The 26,468-nt window shown below is 45.5% G+C and overlaps 1 protein-coding gene across 8 annotated transcripts in view; it reads left to right on the top strand.

The window, feature by feature from the left end:
• The window catches only part of PWWP3A (PWWP domain containing 3A, DNA repair factor), a 213,851-nt gene that overhangs the window by 50,680 nt on the left and 136,703 nt on the right, over positions 1-26,468 (top strand). The window contains exon 3 of one of the 8 annotated variants that reach the window (XM_063914329.1): positions 14,716-14,856. The exons of the other annotated variants lie outside the window; for them this stretch is intronic. Within the exon in view, the coding sequence (XP_063770399.1) occupies positions 14,815-14,856 (42 nt within the window). The 5' untranslated portion in view covers positions 14,716-14,814. The remainder of the gene's footprint in view (positions 1-14,715; positions 14,857-26,468) is intronic. 8 annotated transcript variants of the gene reach the window in all.

The raw sequence follows: 26,468 nt of genomic DNA, 5'->3' as shown, positions 1-26,468 counted from the left end.
GTGACCGGGCAGTTCTTAGAACTCGCCCTGGTTATCTACCAAAGATGGTGTCATCGTTCCACCTTAACCAAGAGATTGTGGTTCCGGTCTTTACCTCTCCAGGTTTGTCCTCCAAAGAGTGGTCTTTGGATGTGGTACGGGCTCTCCCTATTTATGTGAAGAGAACTGATTCTCTTTTTGTCCTTTTTGGTTTTCATAAACGTGGCTGGCCTGCTTATAAGCAGACCCTGGCCAGATGGATTAGAATGGCGATTGCACATGCTTATGTACAGGCTGGCCTTCCAGCTCCTGCTACCATCAAAGCCCATTCTACCGACCAAGGCGGCTACGTGGTCCTCAGTGAACACGTTCATAAGGTTCGCTGCCTTCGATATTTCCACCTCCTTTTGACGCCGGGTTCTTGTGCCCGCTACAGTGCATCCCCTCCCATGAGGAACTGCTTTAGGACATCCCTGATGTTATCCCTGTGGAACCCCAGTGTACCCCGCTGCAGAAAAGGAGATTTATGGTAAGAACTTACCTTTTACTCTTTCTGCGAGGTACACTGGATTCCACTTAGTTTCTTTGGGTTTGTATGGCATTAGCCGCTGGTACCTTCTCCTGTCATGAGAATGTAAGTATATATGGCTACTAACTGTTGTCATCTTTTACCTGCTACTGCATTGGACTGGTTAACAAAACTGAGCTCCTGTGCATGGAAGCAGGGTTATAGAGGAGGCGGCGCTATGCATCCTGGGAACAGTCAAAGCTTTTAGCCTGTTGGTGCCTCGGATCAAGATCCAACTCTACACCCCCGATATTATCCCTGTGGAACCCAGTGTACCTCGCAGAAAGATTTAACAAAAGTTCTTACCATAAATCTCCTTATTCACTCTCCTGACTACCCACTTAACCTACAAATAACTGCTGCCTCTTTTTCTAACGGATTACTCCCACCTCAAAGATTTGTACCATGCTGCTCCCTATCACTGGAGCTCTCTACCTCTCCCTATAAACGTAGGTACACACTGTCCGATTTCTTTTTTCATTGGGACAGTTATTCACCAAGAGCAGTGGTTCCTAAATGTTTTTGAATCACGGCACCCTAGAGTTTCAAAATTCTTTTCACTGCACCCCTAGGCCAAAAGTTTAAGAAATTTTGAAAATTAAATTAGGGAAATAGTTTTATATAATTTTTAGGCTTCATTATGTGGTGAGGGACGAAATTCACTTCTGTTTGTCCACATATTTTATAATTGGCAGTCACCAGCATTGATTTTGCCTATCACATTGACCAAAAATCATTTGAATTAGCCCTTGACCACCAAGCCAAGGCATCCCTGCAAGTGTCCTGAGGCAGCCCAGGGTGCCGCGGCACACAGTTTGTGAAGCACTGACCTAGAGGAAGGTCCCAACACCTTGGTGTGTACAACACACTTTTTCTAAAAAAAAACAAAAAAAAAACAGATTTCTTGTGAAGTCGCCTGGACGGTGGTAGGGAGAAATAAAAATCTGGTTTACCCACACACTAATTGATATTTATACCTGGACATATGCCCAGATTGAGCCGATTTGTAGTCTTGCCCAACAGATCGGATAGTCATGCGTCTGTGGGCAAGGTTTGCCAGATTTATCGGCAAATTGTTCATTCATACACTATATAATCAGACCGACCTCCCAATTTTTGGCAAATCGGCCCAATAATTGCATAGTGTGTATTTGGCTTCAGACACCTCCCTACAAAAAATTTCAAAGGCTCACTAAAGCCTTCCAGCTCTCGTCCTAAGATACTGCTCCATGTTTGTCGCTCACTGTCTCTCATTCCCCTTTAGATTGTAAGCCTTCACAAGCAGGGCACTCTTCCCTCACTTATACCATCATCTCCCCACTGCCAATAACATCCCCATACCTTTAGGTTTAGCCTCCTCACTTGGTTATAATGACTGCTGTTGCAGAAATGTTTATAAACCTAGTCCGTGTTCTGCAATATTTTGTATTGTAACTAAGTCACTTTTTCTTGTTTTGCATACAGTTTCAGTTTTTGTACTCTGTAAGAGGCTGCGGACTCCTTGTGGCAATATATAAATAAAGATAATCTGACCTGGCGCATATTTAAAATAATAAAAAAAAAAAAATTGACAAAAGAGGATATTGGTGAAAAAAAATTTTTATTGCTCCCATATGCATTTCCAAGCAGTCTATGCAACTGCAAGAGAGTACTTCAAAACAGAATACTCTCTCTCGAGTGCAATAATAGCAAATATGCTCTCAATCTTGTACTGCAGTTTGCTTCAGGAAAAACAGGTTTTACAAAGTTATTTGTTAATATACCTTAACTGTATATACTGTAGGGGGAAAGAAGCAAGAATCTACAGTGCCTTGCTAAAGTATTCACATTTTTTCATGTTTTGTTGCCTCACAACCTGGGATTAAAATGGATTGTTTGAAGGTTTACATCATTTCATTCACAGAACATGCCTACAACTTTGAAGATGGTTTTTGTTGTTTTTTTTATTGTGAAGCAAACAAATAGGACGAAATAACAGAAAACTTCAGCGTGCATAACTATTCACCCCCCTAAAGTCAGTACTTTGTAGAGCCACCTTTTGCGGCAATTACAGCTGCAAGTCGCTTTGGATAAGCCTCTGAGCTTGCCACTAAAATTTTTGCCCATTCCTCAAGGCAAAACTGCTCCAGCTCGGATGGTTTCCGCTTCAAGTCTGACCACAGATTCATAATTGGATTGAGATCTAGACTGTGACTAAGCCATTCCAACACATTTAAATGTTTCCCCTTAAACCACTCGAGTGTTGCTTTAGCAGTATGCTTCGGCTTGTCCTGCTGGAAGGTGAACCTCTGTCCCAGTCTCAAATCACAGGTAGACTGAAACAGGTTTTGCTCAAGAATATCCCTGTATTTAGCACCATCCATCTTTCCCTTGACTCGAAACAGTTTACCAGTCCCTGCTGCTGAAAAACATCCCCACAGCATGATGCTACCACAACCATGTTTCACTGTGGGGATAGTGTTCTTGGGGTGATGGGATGTGTTGGGTTTGCGCCAGACCTAGCGTATTCCTTGGTGGCCGAAGTGTAACATTTTCGTCTTATCTGACCAGAGCACCTTCCTCCATACATTTGGGGAGTTGTCCACATGCCTTTTGGCAAACTCAAAACGTGCCTTCTTATTTTTAACACTAAGTAATGGATTTTTTCTGCCCACTCTTCCATAAAATCCAGCTCAATGGAGTGTATGGCTTATTGTTCTCACATGTGCAGATACACCAGTCTCTGCTGTGGAACTCTGCAGCTCCTTCAGGGTTACCTTTGGTCTCTGTGCTGCCTCTCTGATTAATGCTTTCCTTGCCCGGTCTGAGTTTTGGTGGCCGGCCCTCTTGGCAGGTTTGTTGTGGTACCATGTTCTTTCCATTTGAGGATGATGGATTTGATGGTGCTCCGGGGTATCAAAGATTTGGATATTATTTATTTTTTTATAACCCAACCCTGACTTGTACTTCTCAACAACTTTGTCCCTGACTAAAACAAATTACTGCTATAAAGCGCCTATGTAAAGAAATTAAATATAATGTACTCTAATTCCACTGTGCGCTGCCGTAAAGCACTGTGTATGCCTTTAAACACAGAACAAGAAAAACAAAACAAAAAAGGCTGCGCCCATGGGAGTGAGAGTAAATGAATAAAGGAGAGCGGACTTAGTTATCACTTTAAAATGTATTAATATTACATCAATTAGAAATCCAAAATGGATAATAAAATATGTAGAAATAAGATTAAACAAATACACCGAGTCGCTGTAAAAGACAGTAATGTCTGTGCACATAGTATTTCTTTCTCAGATAGGGCCGTTTTGGATACGGCTCAGATGCTGTAATGAGTAAAAGATTGGATATTCTAACAGCTGAAACATATGTTGTATGTAAGCTGGTTATTGAATCAGAGAAAACTCCTCTCTTTATAAATGCTGTATAAATTACAGGTTGTAATGTAACAAAATAGGTAAAAAGCCAAGAGGGTGAATACTTTAGCAAGGCACTGTATATGGAGAATGTGAGGCAAAAAGGGCACATACTGATAAATGAATTCACCCCATACCTGGAGCTTATATTAGATACTTTTCTAACAGATCCGAATTAAACTCTGCAGAGTGGAGCTTCAGTTATTAACAGCTACTTATAGCGCAGAAAGTATCTCTGTTAGGTACACATTGGCCCTCATTCCGAGTTGATCGGTCGCAAGGAGATTTTAGCAGAGTTACACACGCTAAGCCGCCGCCTACTGGGAGTGAATCTTAGCTTCTTAAAATTGCGAACGATGTATTCGCAATATTGCGATAAACTTCTTAGCAGTTTCAGAGTAGCTTCAGACTTACTCGGCATCTGCGATCAGTTCAGTGCTTGTCGTTCCTGGTTTGACGTCACAAACACACCCAGCGTTCGCCCAGACACTCCCCCGTTTCTCCGGCCACTCCTGCGTTTTTTCCGGAAACGGTAGCGTTTTCATCCACACGCCCCTAAAACGCTGTGTTTCCGCCCAGTAACACCCATTTCCTGTCAATCACACTACGATCGCCGGAGCGATGAAAAAGCCGTGAGTAAAAATACTATCTTCATTGTAAAATTACTTGGCGCAGTCGCAGTGCGAATATTGCGCATGCGTACTAAGCGATTTTTCACTGCGATGCGATGAAAAATACCGAGCGAACGACTCGGAATGAGGGCCATTGTAACTATTCATAGTTACGCCAACAATTGTCACAGTTGCCAGATTATTAGCACTTCCACCTGCTACAGCACTGAGCCTATCCAGCAACCCTTATAATTGGGGGACTTTTATGAATGTGTGCGGACATTGTTACTAATGTACTCACGGGGATCCAGTGTATATTACAAACCAGATCTTTTGATTGTATACATGTTTTTAATCCATTGAGGATTTTTGATGCTAGAGTTTTCAAATATGAGATCTTAATAAAATCTTTTAGAGCCATACATACGTCAGCTCTTCTTCCATCTGTTAATTCCTTCTCCCGTGAACGCAGCCGTTTTTCTTCTTCATCTTTGTATTTTTTAAAGGCATATACAGTGCTTTTACGGCAGCGCACAGGGGAAGTGGAATGTAAATTTGTTTTTTTACATAGGCGATAGATACTAAGCAGTAATTTGGTCTGTTATGTAGTGCATCTGCATATCAACTGGAACCTGTAAATTAAGAGTCACTAACTACTCTAGTAATGAGCTCCCAGATTATTATGATTTATTTAGCTTACAGTAAAAAAAAAAAAAAAAAAAAAAATTTAGCAACATTGTTTTCATATGCAAGGTTTTTTTTTTACTCATTAATCAGGTCCGCTAGTGTTGACATAATTAAGAGGTGATTTGGAACCACAGTACTTTTTTTGCATACTTTTGATTTGACTAGATGAAATGTGAACAGACATGTATATTATCTTTATATTATAAAGGCAACGCAAAGGGGGAGATTCAAAAAATTTTTTGGGTGCACTTCAATTGTTTCTCTGATCAGGCACCCATATAAATGGGGATTAGCTGTAAATAGCAGCTAATACTGTCTAAAGTCCTGGTTAGTGCATCCAAACCATAGACTTTGCGCACATTTCTTCTCGTATCTCAGGAGGCTGTGAGAAAAAGGTTACCCTATGGCTAATGGGTATCTAAATGGAGCAACAATTGAATTGCTCCATTTTGCACTCCTTAGTGGTAGCCATTAGGGAGAACAATTAAATCACCCCCTAAGTGTCCACAGCGCTGTACCAAAGGTAGGCATATAACAGAATTAGCCATAGCGTAAGTACAAAGCATAGATCACAACATTCAATGACAGGCAAGTACAATTGGGTACAGAAGAAAGGGCCGCACTGACCATTAAGTGCCCAAAGGAGAAATATACCACTATATACCCTAATTGGCTGCCTGCTACAAGTTGCCGGTAATCTATTCACTTGTGATTAGATTATAACATCTAAACCTTCCTCCTACACCTGGAATTTACAAATATTCCGCCCTGCCGGGCATTGCTCATTTGAGCTGGGGGATATGCACGCCGGCCCGGTGCACTAACACTGTACCGCATCGAAGGAAACTGCTTCCATCTGAACGTGCCGCTGACGGATGTCTCACCCGTGCACAGGGTGATATCAAGCGGCTGTCTATCAGTAACTCTGTGCAGCAAGGAACCAAAGCGCTTCAGTGAGTAGCAGCAACCATACGGTTACATAGTTTCTTATACTCCATGGAAATAATTATATAAATTTGGACACATACATATGGTCAGACGCTATATATACCAGTTGGAGGATTTTTTCCCATTTGAACTGTGAGATATGGAACTACTTTGAGAGACTAATTCAATCTAATAGAGAGTGTCTCTTTATAAACTCCAGTGACCCTTTCTTATATCATCTATACCATTTATGTATGTATCTGTGTAGCTACTAGAGGCTTATAATACCTCAGATTCATGCTGTGACAGGACGGTCCCGTACGAAAGCACTCGCCGCTTTCGCGTCCTGTCTCCTGCGCACAGAATGGAGAGTCAGGTCACACGAGGCCTGACCACATAGGGGATTCCCGCTTACCGTCAGTAACCGCCTGTTACTGACTCCACCCACTGCGTTGTGGGCGGGTTTATGCTGCCACCACCAAACTCCTAAGCTGCCGTGGCATTTGGAACCACGGTTCTGCTCTGTGTGTGCAGACGCACTGCCTTACCACACCTGTGTGGTGTTGACGAATCCCCACTAGCCACTTGCTAGGCATCTACCGGTAGCTAGCGGAAGGCGGAACTTGGAGACGTTAGGTGCTTCCCTGGACAGCCGGAGGACGGGGCTATGTTTGGCATAACCCTGTAGGTCACAAGATGACGCGGTCTTCTTGAGGCAAATGGTATTTATTTGCAACAGTTCTAAAGAGAACTCTTCCCTATTGGTAGGGGCAACAGCATACAGCAAGATGTTCCAGCAGAATAAAGATGGTACAACTACAAATCTGGAGGCACGCAGGCCTCCTTTTTATATGTCAAATTTCCACACAGTACCACAGGGGGGTAAGCCCTCCCTGTCTTCTCCAACCAATCAGGATAACTTAGAAAATACAAGTAAATAAATTACATTTCAAAAGGAGATAAGTGCAATAAAACAATATCCTCCTTCCTGTGACACAGACAACGTTTGGTATCAGATTAACTATTGATAAATTTATCACATAGCTTCAAAATACAAATGTTTCTGTCTCCGTCACATCTCCAGGCAAACCCAGTGTTTGAGATTACAACAGGAAAGGCTGCAACACGTCAAGCAGTCTTCCTTCCTGCATCTGCCATTCAGGGTTCATATATCAATTAAATCAGGTACATGAAACAGGTTCCAAGCCCATAGACCCCGTGATTAGCATCTTTACACATCAAAAGGTTTTGTCATTCACACCTCTCTGCTAGGACAGGGCCATTAGCATGCCACTTCCTACTGACAGGAGATGATTATTCAGACATTCATAAGAGTAAGTGCATTTTCCCCTTTAAAATACAGGTGACCATATCTTGAATATAAAATAAAAACAGTTAAACATGCATTCCTGCAATTGTGCACAGAGCACTACATATGACATGTTAAGACACATCATTAAACAAACTTTTAAACAGTCCGCACCCAGCACCGTAAGTACATTTAACAGTGACGCCAAGCGCCCATTGTCCCTTAATATGGCGCCGGGCACGAGGGTTAACCCCTTCAGTGCCGCAGCGGCCATTGTCCACATAGGCTGGGGGTCTCTCCGGCCACACATGCGTTAGGAATATTGTGGTCTATTTATTAGTGTATTTGTTATTGTTTTTATATCTTAATAAATTACTTTTTTTATAGATAGAAGCATCATTGTTATTGAGCGTCGACCTGGTGTTTGGTTATAGTGTTATTTGTAAAGGAGGCCGGCTACCTCCTTACCAGGTGGCTGCCAATTTCAGTGCTATATTCACACAGCTCTGTTCAGTGCCAACAAACCATATTTTTTGTTTAAAGGCATGTACAAGACTACAGAATTACATACAACATTACAATTAGGCAGGATAAGAATGTATTTCAACCAAATTGAACGGCAGACAGTTCAGCCTAAGACAAGAACAGAAGTTATGTAGAATAAAGTTGAAAGGATGCAAGGTTCTATTTTAGCTACCTGTCACACATGTACCCATTATAGAATATTCCATCTCTTATACAGTTATAAGGAGCACAGTCCACACAAATTGGTTTTCTCTAACGTCCTAGTGGATGCTGGGGACTCCGTCAGGACCATGGGGAATAGCGGCTCCGCAGGAGACAGGGCACAAAAGCAAGCTTTTAGGATCACATGGTGTGTACTGGCTCCTCCCCCCATGACCCTCCTCCAAGCCTCAGTTAGGTTTTTGTGCCCGGCCGAGAAGGGTGCAATCTAGGTGGCTCTCCTAAAGAGCTGCTTAGAGTAAAAGTTTGTTAGGTTTTTTATTTTCAGTGAGTCCTGCTGGCAACAGGCTCACTGCTACGAGGGACTTAGGGGAGAGATTTTCAACTCACCTGCGTGCAGGATGGATTGGATTCTTAGGCTACTGGACATAGCTCCAGAGGGAGTCGGAACACAGGGCTCGCCCTGGGGTTCGTCCCGGAGCCGCGCCGCCGACCCCCCTTGCAGATGCTGAAGATGAAGAGGTCCGGAACCAGGCGGCAGAAGACTCAGTCTTCATCAGGTAGCGCACAGCACTGCAGCTGTGCGCCATTGTTGTCAGCACACTTCACACAGCGGTCACGGAGGGTGCAGGGCGCTGGGCGCCCTGGGCAGCAATGTATAATACCTGTATGGCGAAAAATACATCACATATAGCCCTTGAGGCTATATGGATGTATTTAACCCCTGCCAGATATCACAAACTCCGGAGAAGAAGCCCGCCGAAAAGGGGGCGGGGCCTATTCTCCTCCGCACACAGCGCCATTTTCCCTCACAGAAAGGCTGGTGGGAAGGCTCCCATGATCTCCCCTGCACTGCACTACAGAAACAGGGTTAAAACAGAGAGGGGGGGCACTGATTTGGCGATATGTATATATATTAAAATGCTATAAAAGGAACACTTATATAAAGGTTGTCCCTGGATAATTATAGCGTTTTGGTGTGTGCTGGCAAACTCTCCCTCTGTCTCCCCAAAGGGCTAGTGGGTCCTGTCCTCTATCAGAGCATTCCCTATGCGTGTGCTGTATGTCGGTACGTGTGTGTCGACATGTATGAGGAAAATATTGGTGAGGAGGCGGAGCAAATTGCCTGTAATGGTGATGTCACTCTCTAGGGAGTCGACACCGGAATGGATGGCTTATTTATGGAAATTACGTGACAATGTCAACACGCTGCAAGCCGGTTGACGACATGAGAGGGCCGGCGAACAAATTAGTATCTGTCCAGGCGTCTCAAACACCGTCAGGGGCTGTAAAATGCCCATTTACCTCAGTCGGTCGACACAGACCCAGACACGGACACTGATTTCAGTGTCGACGGTGAAGAAACAAACGTATTTTCTTTTAGGGCCACACGTTAAGGGCAATGAAGGAGGTGTTACATATTTCTGATACTCCAAGTACCACAAAAAAGGGTATTATGTGTGAGGTGAAAAAACTACCTGTAGTTTTTCCTGAATCAGATAAATTAAATGAAGTGTGTGATGATGCGTGGGTTTCCCCCGATAGAAAATTATTGGCGGTATACCTTTTCCCGCCAGAAGTTAAGGCGCGGTGGGAAACACCCCTCAGGGTGGATAAGGCGCTCACACGCTTATCAGAACAAGTGGCGGTACCATCTACGGATAGGGCCGTACTTAAGGAGCCAGCTGATAGGAGGCTGAAAAATATCCTAAAAAGTATACACACACATGCTGGTGTTATACTGCGACCAGCGATCGCCTCAGCCTGGATGTGCAGAGCTGAGGTGGCTTGGTCGGATTCCCTGACTAAAAATATTGATACCTTTGACAGGGACAGTATTTTATTGACTATAGAGCATTTAAAGGATGCATTTCTATATATGCGAGATGCGCAGAGGGATATTTGCACTCTGGCATCAAGAGTAAATGCGATGTCCATATCTGCAAGAAGATGTTTATGGACACGACAGTGGTCAGGTGATGCAGATTCCAAACGGCACAAAGATGTATTGCCGTATAAAGGGGAGGAGTTATTTGGGGTCGGTCCATGGGACCTGGTGGCCAGGGCAACTGCTGGAAAATCCACCGTTTTTTACCCTAAGTCACATCTCTGCAGAAAAAGACACCGTCTTTTCAGCCTCAGTCCTTTCGTCCCTATAAGAGTCATATCTGCCCAGGGATAGAGGAAAGGGAAGAAGACTGCAGCAGGCAGCCCATTCCCAGGAACAGAAGCCCTCCACCGCTTCTACCAAGTTCTCAGCATGACGCTGGGACCGTACAGGACCCCTGGATCCTACAAGTAGTATCCAAGGGGTACAGATTGGAATGTCGAGAGGTTTCCCCCCTCGCAGGTTCCTGTAGTCTGCTGTACCAATGTCTCCCTCCGACAGGGAGGCAGTATTGAAAACAATTCACAAGCTGTATTCCCAGCAGGTGATAATAAAATTACCCCTCCGACAACAAGGAAAGGGGTATTACTCCACACTATATGGTGGTACTGAAGGCTAGGTGAGACCTATTCTAAATCTGAAAAATTTGAACACTTGCAAGGGTTCAAATCCAGATGGAGTCACTCAGAGCAGTGATAGCAAAGAACAAGGGGACTATATGGTGTCCCGGGACATCAGGGATGCTTACCTCCATGTCCCAAAATTTGCCTTTTCTCACCAAGGGTACCTCAGGTTCGTGGTACAGAACTGTCACTATCAGTTTCAAGACGATGCCGTTGGATTGTCCAAGGCACCCCGGGTCCTTACCAAGGTAATGACCGAAAGGAGGATTAGTCTTCAAAGAAAATGGACGACCTCCTGATAAGAACAAGGTCCAGAGAACAGTTGGAGGTCGGAGTAGCACTATCTCAAGTAGTTCTACGACAGCACGGGTGGATTCTAAATATTCCAAAACCGCAGTTGTTCCGACGACACGTCTGCTGGTCCTAGGGATGATTCTGGACACAGTCCAGGAAAAGGTGTTTCTCCCAGAGGAGAAAGCCAGGGAGTTATCCGAGCTAATCGGGATCCTCCTAAAACCAGGAAAAGTGTCAGTGCATCATTGCACAAGAGTCCTGGTAAAAATGGTGGCTTATTACGAAGCGCTTCCATTCGGCAGATTTCACGCAAGAACTCTTCAGTGGGATCTGCTGGACAAATGGTCCGGATCGCATCTTCAGATGCATCAGCGGATAACCCTATATCCAAGGACAAGGGTGTCTCTCCTGTGGTGATTACAGAGTGCTCATCTTCTAGAGGGCCGCAGATTCGGCATTCAGGATTGGATGCTGGTGACCACGGAGGCCAGCCTGAGAGGCTGGGGAGCAGTCACACAAGGAGTGTGATCAAGTCTGGAGAATTCTCTCCACATAAATATACTGGAGCTAAGAGCAAATTTATAATGCTCTAAGCTTAGCAAGACCTCTGCTTCAAGGTCAGCCGGTATTGATCCAGTGGGATAACATCACGGCAGTCGCCCACGTAAGCAGAAAGGGCGGCACAAGAAGCAGGAGGGCAGTGGCAAAACTGCAAGGATTTTTCGCTAGGCGGAAAATCATGTGATAGCACTGTCAGCAGTGTTCATTCCGGGAGTGGACGACTGGGAAGCAGACTTCCTCAGCAGGCACGACCTCCACCCGGGAGAGTGGGAACTTCATCGGGAAGTTTTCCGCATGATTGTGAACCGTTGGGAAAGACCAAAGGTGGACATGATGGCGTCCCGCCCGAACAAAAAATGGGACAGGTATTGCGCCAGGTCACGAGACCTTCAGGCGATAGCTGTGGACGTCCTGGTAACACCGTGGGTGTAACAGTCGGTGTATGTGTTCCCTCCTCTGCTTCTCATAACCAAGGTATTGAGAATTATAAGACATAGAGGAGTAAGAACTATACTCGTGGCTCCGGATTGGCCAAGAGGGACTTGGTAACCGGAACTTCAAGAGATGCTCACAGAGGACTAATGGCCTCGGGAGCTAAGAAGGGATTTGCTTTCAGCAAGTACCATGTCTGTTCCAAGAGGAACCGTGGCATCGGCCTTTAAGAAAGGACCTGCTCCAGCAGGGACCTTGTCTGTTCCAAGACTTACCGCGACTGCGTTTGACGGCATGGCGGTTTGAACGCCGGATCCTAAGGGAAAAGGCATTCCGGAAGAGGTCATACCTACCCTGGTCAAAGCCAGGAAGGAGGTGACCGCACAACGTTATCACCACATGTGGTAAAAATATGTTGCGTGGGTGAGGCCAGGAAGGCCCCACGAAAAAATTTCAACTAGGTCGATTTCTGCACTTCCTGCAAACAGGAGTGTCTATGAGCCTCAAATTGGGGTCCATTAAGGTTCAAGTTTCGGCCCTATAGATTTTCTTCCAGAAAGAATTGGCTTCAGTTCCTGAAGTCCAGACGTTTGTCAAGGGAGTATTGCATATACAGCCCTTGTGTGCCTCCAGTGGCACCGTGGGATCTCAACGTAGTGTTGGGATTCCTCAAATCATATTGGTTTGAACCACTCAAATCTGTGGATTTGAAATATCTCGCATGGAAAGTGACCATGCTGTTGGCCCTGGCCTCGGCCAGGCGATTGTCAAAATTGGCGGCTTTGTCTTACAAAAGCCCATATTTGATTTTCCATTCGGACAGGGCAGAACTGCGGACTCGTCCCCAGTTTCTTCCTAAGGGGGTGTCAGCGTTTCACCTGAAACAACCTATTGTGGTGCCTGCGGCTACTAGGGACTTGGAGGACTCCAAGTTGCTAGACGTGGTCAGGGCCCTGAAATATATATATATATATATATATATATATATATATATATATATATATATATATATATATATATATATATATATATATATATATATATATATATATATATATAATTCCAGGACGGCTGGAGTCAGAAAGTCTGACTTGCTGTTTATATTGTAGGCACCCAAAAAGCTGGGTGCTCCTGCTTCTAAGCAGACTATTGCTCGTTGGATTTGTAGTACAATTCAGCTTGCACATTCTGTGGCAGGCCTGCCACAGCCAAAATCTGTAAATGCCCATTCCACAAGGAAGGTGGGCTCATCTTGGGCGGCTGCCCGAGGGGTCTCGGCTTTACAACTTTGCCGAGCAGCTACTTGGTCAGGGGCAAACACGTTTGCAAAATTCTACAAATTTGATACCCTGGCTGAGGAGGACCTGGAGTTCTCTCATTCGGTGCTGCAGAGTCATCCGCACTCTCCCGCCCGTTTGGGAGCTTTGGTATAATCCCCATGGTCCTGACGGAGTCCCCAGCATCCACTAGGACGTTAGAGAAAATAAGATTTTACTTACCGATAAATCTATTTCTCATAGTCCATAGTGGATGCTGGGCGCCCATCCCAAGTGCGGATTGTCTGCATTACTTGTACATAGTTATTGTTACAAAAAAATCGGGTTATTATTGTTGTGAGCCATCTTTTTTAGAGGCTACTTCATTGTTATCATACTGTTAACTGGGTTCAAATCACAAGTTGTACGGTGTGATTGGTGTGGCTGGTATGAGTCTTACCCGGGATTCAAGATCCTTCCTTATTGTGTACGCTCGTCCGGGCACAGTACCTAACTGAGGCTTGGAGGAGGGTCATGGGGGGAGGAGCCAGTACACACCATGTGATCCTAAAAGCTTGCTTTTGTGCCCTGTCTCCTGCGGAGCCGCTATTCCCCATGGTCCTGACGGAGTCCCCAGCATCCACTACGGACTATGAGAAATAGATTTATCGGTAAGTAAAATCTTATTATTTCATAGGGGAAGTGTGTTTATATAGTGCTATTTTCAAAGAACATAGAAACAGAACTTAAGGGCAGATAAGAAACACTTGTCCTATCTAGTCTGCCCCTTTAACCATATTGTTACCTCAAACCCTATCTTTTTTTTAGACTGGAGACCGCGTGGCAACATTAGATTGATCTCTCATTGCACCCATAGAGTGGGTTTAGTCGCGTAAAGTGGCTAAACCCGTCTAAACTAAGTGGGTGCATCAGAAGTCCCATTTCCACGTTCAAGCAGGTCACTTATCTCGCATTTCAGATCGCCACCCCCCGGGGGTGGGGGTGGTGGCCTGCAAGCTAAAATGACAGTGTCGGCAGCTATCGCGCCAGAACGGAGCACCACTTTAATTTCTCTACTGGTGCAGTCTAGTGGCTGCCGGTGCAATAACAATTGAATAGCGTCATCTTTTTTGCTTTCACAATACTTGCTACTTCTTTTGCAAACCACACTGGCTTCTTTTTCCTTGTGTTTTCTTCGAACACTTTTAAAACAAAGGTCTGTTGCCTTTAGTATTACACATTTTAATTTTTCCCACCTCATGCATTCCTCTCAAGTTTCTTCACTCTGACAAAGTATGTCACATTTCCCCATCCCTACAAAATAGGCCTTCCTAAAATCCAACACCTTTGTTTTTGTATGGGATGAGTCAGTCTGTCTTTATTCTGAACCGTACTGCTTGATGATCACTGGATCCCAGGTTTTCACCCACTTTTACATCAGATATTCTGTCTCCATTTGTAATTAATAGTCTAATATTGCATCTTTCAGAGTGGGCTTCCTCACCAACTGCTGGGGGAATGCTCCCTGCAAGGATTTCAGGATGTCCCTCCTTCTAGTGGAACACACAGAAACAATTCTGCATAAGACATGAGTGAAATTAGAGAAACATGGAGAGTGGGTATACATAAGGTGAAGGTCCCTGCCCATAAGAACTTACATCATGGGTATTCTACCTGCGGCCCTCCAGCTGCTCAAGTTAAACATCCCAGCATGCCCTACCTCAGTTTTAGCATGCCTTAATAGCAAAACTGTTGCAGGACATGCTAGGATGTGTAGTTCCAGAGCAGCTGAAGACCCATGACTTACATGTGTGAGTGCAGTTGTGCTTCCTATGATTAAACATGATCTGCTGAAAGAATCAATCACTATTGCAATAGATAAACATTTGTATTCAAACTCTGTCCAAGGCAACCTTAAGTTGGGTATACACCTAAAGATTTTTGTTCAAGCTGTCTGGTGTGGTGTGAACAAAAGTCTGGCAATGTATGGAAGCAAACTACAATCAACCAGTCGCTCCCAAGCACTGGAAAATGGACAAAAATGATTTGTTCGAATAAATTTGTTAAATTAAATTGGATTTAACCAATTTGTCTGAACCATTGTCTGTTTTCCAGTGTTTGGGAGCAAATTATTGATTGTCATTTGCTGTCAAAACATTCCAGATTCTTGTTCCCACAAGACAGATACATCTTTAGATGTGTACCCAACTTTACAGTCCAGGTTTTAAGGATATTCATGCTTGAGTACACCTGACTTAATGCCTCATTCATTTTGATTAACCCATGTGCACAACCATGGCTATCCTTAAAACCTGAACTGTTGGGGTGCTTTAAGGACCGTTTGGTAACCACTGGTCTATTACTATGACTATATTATACTAATGCTGACCACATATCTAAAGATAATATCTAAAGATAATCATCCATACATTAAACTGATATAACCAGCTTGTCTGAACGACAGTTGGTCATTATTCTGGCGTTTGGAAGCAAATGGGTGATTTGTTTGTACCCTTGAATTATCAGATTTTTCTTCCAACCATCCAACTAGTTTGAATGATTACCTTTTAGATATATGGCAAGCTTATCAGATATGAGTAGTTTAAATCCCCTCCTAACTACTGCAAGAATTTTGGACCACACTACAATACGAATGGGACAATTCCATTGTTTTTTGGGCACCCGACAGAGCAATTAATTGTTGCTCATGAGGTGGCAAGCATAAATACGCAAAAGTCTTGTTTAAGTGGCCAAAGTCTCTTTACAGAGCTAATCCTGGTGCTTTTGGGCATGACCGGCATGATAATTTATAAGTGCTCAAACTACTGAATTGCTATGTTGGATGCCCATTAACTATCACCTCACCAAACCCCCCCCCCAAAAAAAAAAAAAAAAAAACAACAACAAACACTGAATCGCAGTCCCAGGGGGGAATTAAATGGTTTTGGGTATTTTAATAATCTCGTCTAAACGGGACTTTAGATGCTCAAACGTTTGGGCACACGTGCGTGTTGCACCCAAACTGACAGGGTTTAGTTGCATAGAACGGCTAATCCAGTCTAAAGTCCTGCTTTGGGTGCCCAAACTCCCTTTTGGATGCCCAAAGTGCCCACATTTCTCCTTGCACCTCAGGAGGCTGCAAGAAGAAAAGGTTATCTAAATGGATTAACAATGGAATTGCTCCATTTGTGTTTAATTAAAACTGCTAAATATAAAGGTTCTATTTTAGCTACCTGTCACACATGTACCCATTATAGAATATTCCATCTCTTATACAGTTAAGGAGCACAGTCCACACAAATTGGTTATTTCATAGGGGAAGAGCGTTTATATAGTGCTATTTTACGGTCTCCTGTGCAAATTACTCACCACCTCTGTTGTAATATTAAACAATCAACCAAAGCCCATTAACAACTTCACTGAACGACTAGTAGAACCATCTTCCACTTTCAACAAAACCCTCTAAAAACATTCTACAACACAAAAGCTTACAGTAGCTTGACCTACCAGTCAGAAGCACAATACAGAATTTGTTGAGCCAGCGCGAGGTGCAATCACTACAGAAATGTATTTTCTATTATGCAGGGAATAGAGGAGTTGGACAAGGGGGGTCATTCCGAGTTGTTTGCTCGTTGCAGATTTTCGCAACGGAGCGATTAAGGCAAAAATGCGCATGGTACGCAGTGCGCATGCACTAAGTATTTTAGCACAAAACTTAATAGATTTACTCACGTCCGAACGAAGAATCTTCATCGTTGAAGTGATCGGAGTGGGATTGACAGGAAGTGGGTGTTTCTGGGCGGAAACTGACAGTTTTCTGGGAGTGTGTGGAAAAATGCAGGCGTGCCAGGATAAAACGCGGGAGTGTCTGGAGAAACGGGGGAGTGGCTGGCCGAACACAGGGCGTGTGACGTCAAACCAGGAACGAAACGGGCCGAGCTGATCGCAGTGTAGGAGTAAGTCTCGAGCTACTCAGAAACTGCTAAGAATTATTTAATCGCAATTCTGCTACTCTTTTGTTCGCTATTCTGCTAAATTAAGATACACTCCCAGAGGGCGGCGGCCTAGCGTGTGCAATGCTGCTAAAAGCAGCTAGCGAGCAACTCAAAATGACCCCCAATGTCTCCTCTCACAATCCTGGTAAATAGAAAACTGGGAACATCGTCATTTAATAGTCACCTCTCTCAAACTAGGGACTCCTAAAAGTCAAACAAGCCAGGTGTTCCTTCTTTAAATGTGCTAGATTCTCATTTTTAAATAGTTTGCCTTTTTGTGATACCATGTTTTCTTACGTCCTAGAGGATACTGGGGATCCATTTAGTACTATGGGGTATAGACGGGTCCATTAGGAGCCATGGGCACTTTAAGAATTTGATAGTGTGAGCTGGCTCCTCCCTCTATGCCAGGCATGTCCAAACTGCGGCCCTCCAGCTGTTGTGAAACTACATATCCCAGCATGCCCTGACACAGTTTTGCCGTCAGAGAATGCTAAAGCTGTGTCAGGGCATGCTGGTATGTGTAGTTTCTCAACAGCTGGAGGGCCGCAGTTTGGACATGCCTGCTCTATGCCTTTCCTACCAGACACAGTTTAGAAAATGTGCCCGGAGCAGCCGGTCATGCTTATGGAAGCTCCTGAAGAGTTTTCTGCTTTTATATTTCTTTCTGTTTGTTGTTTTCAGGCAGGCCCAACCTCTTGAAGGGTTAATGGTCCCATTCCCCGCTGACAGGACAGTAGCTCCTGGGGGAACTATTCGCAAGCCCCACCATGGTGAACGTACATTCCCGCAGCACGCCACCACCTCTAACAGTCCAGAAGAAAGTGATGAGTACTAAGCCAGCGTCCCGGTTAGCAGGTCGCCGGCCATTATGGCGGCATGAGGGTACGGAGACGCATGACTTCTAACCGGGGTGGATTGAGTCTCCAGACTCTACACGGTACACAGTACCCACACTGGCAAACAAAGCCTTAAAACTGTTCTGTCTCCATTTTAAGCACAAATTACCTCAGCCAGTATAAAGAGCGGGAAGACCGTGCGCCATTAAAGGGGTGGGCCTTCACTATGAGCGGATCCAGTAGCTCACCAGCGCATTTTCCCTCTGCAGTGGACACAGACTAAAAGGGACACGCTTCTCCTCCGGTGCGACTCCAGATTACCTCAGCGGTACCAGGAGGTCATAGCAGGAGGGAAGGGGGGGAAGGGCGATTATTAGTGTACTAAATCCCCAATCTGGTTATTTAGTCTGCGACCTGGCTAAGCTTGGCATTAACAATAAGGGCGCGGTGTGCTGGCTCCAAACAACTGTCTCCCTGGAAGGGCTCTTTGAGGGTTAATTGTGCTTTTAACCTTTCCTGTGTGTGCCGTCACATTTACAATAGGTCAGGCAAAGAGTGTGTTTCATGTACGGCAGTGTTCCTCTTCCCCAGGGAGCGCACTGCTAAGTACTCAGTGTAGTCCACCATCTCAGGCTAGCAGTGCTGAACCAGCGTGGCTGGATTCCATCAAAGAAATTATTTCCAATATCGAATAAAAATTGTCCCGCAATGAGAAAGACGGAATACTTAGTCTGTGGATGAGATTATGAACAGACTCAGTCCCCAAACACGCGTCTCAGTCTCTTGCCATTTGTCCACAAAAACGAACTCTGGCCCATATCCTGCAGTCTGACTGATGATGAGGGGTCAAACATGGGGGAGGTGGATTCAGAAGAGGGGGACGACTACGTTGCTCTGTCACAGGGAATAGAATCTCTTATAGAAGCTATCAGAGGTGCTACAAACTCCTGATAAGGTGACAGGAGTGTGAGGAATCTTATTTTAATGTAGAAAAAAAAAAAAGAAGTCCTCAGTCACTTTTCCTGTGTCAAAGAAATTGAATACCCAGTTTTAAGAACTGTGGGTTAATCCTGATAAGAAATTTCAAATACCTAAAAGGTTACTCATCTTTTCCTCCTGAGGATAGAAAAAAAAACATGGGAAAGTCCACCTATAGTGGATGCATTTGTGTCCAGGTTGTTAAGGAAGATTGTGTTACCTGTCCCTGGTGCAGCCTCCCTTAAAAACATGGCTGATCGTAAGATTGAGACTACACATTCTTGTACACAGCTGCTGGGGTGGCTCAGAGACCCACTATAGCATGTGCGTGGATTACTAAACCCATTGCAAAATGGTCAGATAACCTTATAGAAGGGTTGGATTCCTTATCTGGGGAGAGATTGTGTTACTCCTGCATATACAGGACTCTGCAAACTTAATGGTGGAAGCCATAAAAGTAGGTTTGCTTAATGCACGCACCACTGCTATGGCTTATGGTTACGCCAGTGAACTGCGGATGCAGACTCCAGGAAAGTCGTGGAAGCCCTACCCTTCAGAGAAGAGGCCTTATTTGGAGATTAACTGGACAAATGGATCTCCAAAGCTACTGCGGGTAAGTCCACATATCTTCCTTCTGCAGCTCCCCCACCCAGGAAGACCTAATACTCAGGACATACCCTACAGTCCTTTTGGACTGCCAAGTTTAAGGGCAAAGTCAGGATCTTCTACTGACAACAGAGGCGCGCTATAGGTAAGCCACACAAACCAGCAACTGCTAGTTCTCAGGAACAGAGCTCCAGTTCTGCTTCCTCAAAGCCTTCTGCATGACTGTGGACCGCGAGGCCTGTAAGACTGGGAGGTGGGAGCCAGACTAAAAAAAAAATGGTCACATCTGGACATAATCATGCCATGATTCCTGGGTCATAGATCTTATTTCCCAGGGCTACAGACTGCAGTTCCAGGAGCTCCCACCTCAGATTCTTAAAATCAGGCTTACCAGTTTCATAAGAGGCAAGTATAACCTTACAGGATGCCATTCAAAAACCTGTATAGACTTAGGTCATTGTTCCAGTTCCACCTCATCTGCAAAACAAGGGGTACTATTCCAACTTGTTTGTAGTACCGAAACCGGACGGTTCAGTAAGGCCGATTTTGAATCTAAAAATCATTGAACCCGTACTTACGAGTGTTCAAATTCAAGATGGAGTCTGAGAGCGGTGATCTCAGGTCTGGAGGAGGGGGAATTCTTAGTGTCTCTGGATATCAAGGATGCGTTCTCACATTCCGATCTGGCAGGCTTGTCTATGCTTTGCACTACAGGACTGTCACTACCAGTTTCAGGCCCTGCCATTTGGTCTCTCCATGGCACCAAGGTGATGGCAGAGATTGTTTCTTCTTTGCAAGCAGGGAGTGAACATAATTCCGTACCTGGACGATCTTTTGATAAAGGCACAGTCCAGGGAAAGGTTGTTGGACAGCATTGGTCTCACAACCAAACTACTCGTGGATCACAGGTGGATTCTAAATCTCCCGAAATTTCACTTAGAGCCAACTCGGAGGCTCCCATTTCTGGGAATGATACTGGGCACAGTCGCAGAAAGTTTCTTCCTTTGGAAAAGGCATTGGTAATCCAGTCGATTGTTCGGGATGTCCTAAAATCAACTTGGATATCGGTGCATCTATGCATTCGCCTTCTGGTGAAAATGGTGGCCTCTTACGAGGCGCTTCAGTACGGAAAGTTTCATGCGAGGCCCCTCCAGCTGGATCTGTTGGACAAATGGTCCGGATCGCATCTTCACATGCACCAGAGTATCTGCCTGTCGCCAAAGGCCAGGATCTCCCTTCTGTGGTGACTACAGACTTCTCACCTAATCGAGTGCCGACGGTTTGGGATTCAGAATTGGATTCTGCTAACCACAGACGCAAGCCTCAGAGGTTGGGGAGTCGTCACTCAGGGGGTGCAGTTTCAAGGAAGGTCAAGTCAGGCATCACTCACATATTCAAGATCGGGCCATTCAGGTTCAGTCGGACAATGTGACGGCAGTAACAGACAGACAGGGCGGAATGAAACAGAGCAGCAATGTCAGAGGTATCAAGAATTCTCCTCTGGGAAGAAAAACACGCTGTGGCGTTGTCGGCAGTCTTCATTCCGGGAGTATACAATTGGGAAGCAGACTTCCTCAGCAGACATGACCTGCACTCGGGAGAGTGGGGTCTTCATCCGGAGGTGTTCAGGTGCTTGACACATTGATGGGGATGTCCACAAATAGACATGATGGCCTCTCATCTCAAGAAGCTCAAGCGGTATTGTTCCAGGTCGAGAGACCCACAGGCAGTGGACGCTCTGATGACTCCATGGGTCTATTAGATTGGAGGAAGTGGAGAGAACACGTACACAATCAGACTGGTTTGAACCATTACAGGAGGTAGATGTAAAATATCTTACGTGGAAAACAGTCACACTGTTGGCCTTGGCTTCAGCAAGACATGTGTCGGAGCTGAGGGCATTGTCTCACAAGAGCCCCTATTTAATCTTCCATGAGGACAGAGCTGAACTCGTCAGCAGTTTCTTCCTAAGGTGGTGTCTGCATTTCACATCAACCAACCAATTATGGTTCCGGTTGTTACCGACACCTCTGTTACTTCAAAGTCTTTGGATGTTGTGAGGGCTTTGAAGGTGTATGTGAAGAGAACAGCTCGTCACAGGAAATCCAACTCGCTGTTTGTTCTTTACGATCCCAATAAGATTGGGTGCCCTGCTTCAAAGCAGTCAATTGCACGCTGGATCAGACTCACTATCCATCATGCTTATTCCACGGCAGGATTGCAGATTCCAAAATCTGTACAGGCCCACTCAACTAGGTCAGTGGGTTCTTCTTGTGCGGCTGCCCGCAGTGTCTCGGCCTTACAGCTCTACTGAGCAGCTACTTGGTAAGAGTCGAACACGTTTGCAAAGTTCTGCAAGTTGGATACCTTGGCCAAACTTTCAGTTTAATTGATCAGTTCTGCAGGACCCTCGGCACTCTCCCACCCGGTTTGGGAGCTTTGGTACTTCCTCATGGTACTAAATGGATCCCCAGTATCCTCCAGGACGTAAGAGAAAATAAGATTTCTCTGACGTCCTAGTGGATGCTGGGACTCCGTAAGGACCATGGGGAATAGCGGCTCCGCAGGAGACAGGGCACAAAATAAAAGCTTAAGGATCAGGTGGTGTGCACTGGCTCCTCCCCCTATGACCCTCCTCCAAGCCTCAGTTAGATTTTTGTGCCCGGCCGAGAAGGGTGCAATCTAGGTGGCTCTCCTGAGCTGCTTAGAATAAAAGTTTAGTTAGGTTTTTTTATTTTCAGTGAGTCCTGCTGGCAACAGGCTCACTGCATCGTGGGACTAAGGGGAGAAGAAACGGACTCACCTGAGTGCAGAGTGGATCGGGTTTCTTAGGCTACTGGACACTAGCTCCAGAGGGACGATCACAGGTTCAGCCTGGATGGGTCACCGGAGCCGCGCCGCCGTCCCCCTTACAGAGCCAGAAGAGACGAAGAGGTCCGGTGAAATCGGCGGCAGAAGACATCCTGTCTTCAGACTAAGGTAGCGCACAGCACCGCAGCTGTGCGCCATTGCTCTCCGCACACTTCACACTCCGGTCACTGAGGGTGCAGGGCGCTGGGGGGGGGAGCGCCCTGAGACGCAATATAACAGAATACCTTAGGTGGCAAAACAGAATACATCACATATAGCTCCTGGGCTATATGGATGTATTTTAATCCCCTGCCATTTTACACAAAAAAGCGGGAGATAAGGACGTCGTGAAGGGGCGGAGCCTATCTCCTCAGCACACAAGCGCCATTTTCCCTCACAGCTCCGCTGGAAGGACGGCTCCCTGACTCTCCCCTGCAGTCCTGCTTCAGAATCAGGGTAAAAAAGAGAAGGGGGGGCATTTTTGGCAGCAAATAACGATAATAACAGCAGCTATAAGGGAATAACACTTATATAAGGTTATCCCTGTATATATATATATATATATATATATATATATATATATATATATATATATATATATATATATATATATATATATAGAAAATAGTAACATGCGGCACTCACAGCTTAGTAGAAACTGGTGAATAAACGGCCAGACTCCGTGAAGATCTTCACGGAGTCTGGCCGTTTATTCACCAGTTTCTACTAAGCTGTGAGTGCCGCATGTTACTATTTTCTATTTCATCCACACATGGCCGTGAGGGCACCGGGCGTGTATTAAGTATATATTGGAGTGCCGGACATTGCTTACATATATATATATATATATATAGCGCTGGGTGTGTGCTGGCAGACTCTCCCTCTGTCTCTCCAAAGGGCTAAGTGGGGTCCTGTCCTCTATCAGAGCATTCCCGGTGTGTGTGCTGTGTGTCGGTACGCGTGTGTCGACATGTATGAGGAGGAAAATTATGTGGAGACGGAGCAGTTGCCTGTGTTGGTGATGTCACCCCCTAGGGAGTCGACACCTGACTGGATGATTGTATTTAAACAATTAAGTGATAATGTCAGCAATTTGCAAAAAACTGTTGACGACATGAGACAGCCGGCAAATCAATTAGTGCCTGTCCAGGCGTCTCAGACACCGTCAGGGGCGCTAAAACGCCCGTTACCTCAGTGGGTCGACACAGACCCTGACACAGATACTGAGTCTAGTGTCGACGGTGACGAGACAAACGTAATGTCCAGTAGGGCCACACGTTACATGATCACGGCAATGAAAGAGGCATTGAACCTTTCTGACACTACAAGTACCACAAAGAAGGGTATTATGTGGGGTGAGAAAAAACTACCAATATTTTTTCCTGAGTCAGAGGAAATAAATGAGGTGTGTGAAAAAGCTTGGGTTTCCCCCGATAAAAAGCAGCTAATTTCTAAAAAATTATTAGCATTATATCCTTTCCCGCCAGAGGTTAGGGCGCGTTGGGAAACACCCCCTAGGGTAGATAAGGCGCTCACACGTTTATCAAAACAAGTAGCGTTACCGTCTCTTGATACGGCTACCCTAAAAGAACCAGCTGATAGAAGGCTGGAAAATATCCTAAAAAGTATATACACACATACTGGTGTTATACTGCGACCAGCAATCGCCTCAGCCTGGATGTGCAGTGCTGGAGTCGCATGGTCGGAGTCCCTGACCGAGAATATTGATACCCTGGATAGGGACAATATTTTGTTAACTATAGAACATTTAAAGGATGCATTACTATATATGCGTGATGCACAGAGGGATATTTGCACCCTGGCATCAAGAGTAAGTGCTATGTCCATCTCTGCCAGAAGAGCGTTATGGACGCGACAGTGGTCAGGGGATGCGGATTCCAAACGGCACATGGAAGTATTGCCGTATAAAGGGGAGGAGTTATTTGGGGCTGGTCTATCGGACCTGGTGGCCACGGCAACGGCTGGAAAATCCACCTTTTTACCCCAGGTCACTCCACATCAGCAGAAAAAGACACCGTCTTTTCAAACTCAGTCCTTTCGTGCCCATAAGTACAAGCGAGCAAAAGGCCACTCTTTTCTGCCCCGGGGCAGAGGAAGAGGAAAAAGACTGCACCATGCAGCCGCTTCACAGGAGCAGAAGCCCTCCCCTGCTTCTGCCAAGTCTTCAGCATGACGCTGGGGCTTTACAAGCAGACTCAGATATGGTGGGGGCCCATCTCAAGAATTTCAACGCGCAGTGGGCTCACTCGCAAGTGGATCCCTGGATTCTACAGGTAGTATCGCAGGGGTACAAACTGGAATTCGAGGCGTTTCCCCCTCGTCGTTTCCTGAAGTCTGCTTTACCAAAGTCTCCCTCCGACAGGGAGGCAGTTTTGGAAGCCATTCACAAGCTGTATTCCCAGCAGGTGATAATCAAGGTACCCCTCCTGCAACAAGGAAAGGGGTATTATTCCACGCTGTTTGTGGTACCGAAGCCGGACGGCTCGGTGAGACCAATTTTAAATCTGAAATCCTTGAACACTTACATAAAAAGGTTCAAATTCAAGATGGAGTCACTCAGAGCAGTGATAGCAAACCTGGAAGAAGGGGACTATATGGTGTCTCTGGACATCAAAGATGCTTATCTCCACGTCCCGATATACCCTTCTCACCAAGGGTACCTCAGGTTTGTAGTACAAAACTGTCATTATCAGTTTCAGACGCTGCCGTTTGGATTGTCCACGGCACCTCGGGTCTTTACCAAGGTAATGGCCGAAATGATGATTCTTCTACGAAGAAAAGGCATTTGAATTATCCCTTACTTGGACGATCTCCTGATAAGGGCAAGATCCAGGGAACAGTTAGAAGTCGGAGTAGCACTATCTCAGGTAGTGTTACGTCAGCACGGGTGGATTCTAAATATTCCAAAATCGCAGCTGATTCCAACGACACGTCTACTGTTCCTAGGAATGATTCTGGACACAGTCCAGAAGGTGTTTCTCCCGGAGGAGAAGGCCAGGGAGTTATCCGAGCTAGTCAGGAACCTCCTAAAACCAGGACAGGTCTCAGTGCATCAGTGCACGAGGGTCCTGGGGAAAATGGTGGCTTCTTACGAAGCGATTCCATTCGGAAGATTCCATGCAAGAACATTTCAGTGGGATCTACTGGACAAATGGTCCGGATCGCATCTGCAGATGCATCAGCGGATAACCCTGTCGCCAAGGACAAGGGTGTCTCTCCTGTGGTGGCTGCAGAGTGCTCATCTACTAGAGGGCCGCAGATTTGGCATTCAGGATTGGATCCTGGTAACCACGGATGCCAGCCTGAGAGGCTGGGGAGCAGTCACACAGGGAAGGAATTTCCAGGGCCTGTGGTCAAGCTTGGAAACGTCTCTTCATATAAACATTCTGGAACTAAGGGCCATTTACAATGCCCTAAGTCAAGCAAAACCTCTGCTTCAGGGTCAGGCGGTGTTGATCCAATCGGACAACATCACGTCAGTCGCCCACGTAAACAGACAGGGCGGCACGAGAAGCAGGAGGGCAATGGCAGAAGCTGCAAGGATTCTTCGCTGGGCGGAAAATCATGTGATAGCACTGTCAGCAGTATTCATTCCGGGAGTGGACAACTGGGAAGCAGACTTCCTCAGCAGACACGACCTTCACCCGGGAGAGTGGGGACTTCACCCAGAAGTCTTCCACCTGATTGTAAACCGTTGGGAAAAACCAAAGGTGGACATGATGGCGTCACGTCTAAACAAAAAACTGGACAGATATTGCGCCAGGTCAAGGGACCCTCAGGCAATAGCAGTGGACGCTCTGGTAACGCCGTGGGTGTACCAGTCAGTGTATGTGTTCCCTCCTCTGCCTCTCATACCAAAAGTACTGAGAATCATAAGAAGGAGAGGAGTAAGAACTATACTCGTGGTTCCGGATTGGCCAAGACGGACTTGGTACCCGGAACTTCAAGAGATG

Source organism: Pseudophryne corroboree, chromosome 1 (assembly GCF_028390025.1).
Source record: "Pseudophryne corroboree isolate aPseCor3 chromosome 1, aPseCor3.hap2, whole genome shotgun sequence".
NCBI classification, from domain to species: Eukaryota; Metazoa; Chordata; class Amphibia; order Anura; family Myobatrachidae; genus Pseudophryne; species Pseudophryne corroboree.
Note: the sequence above shows the minus strand (reverse complement) of the source record. Positions and strands in the feature narration are given on the sequence as shown.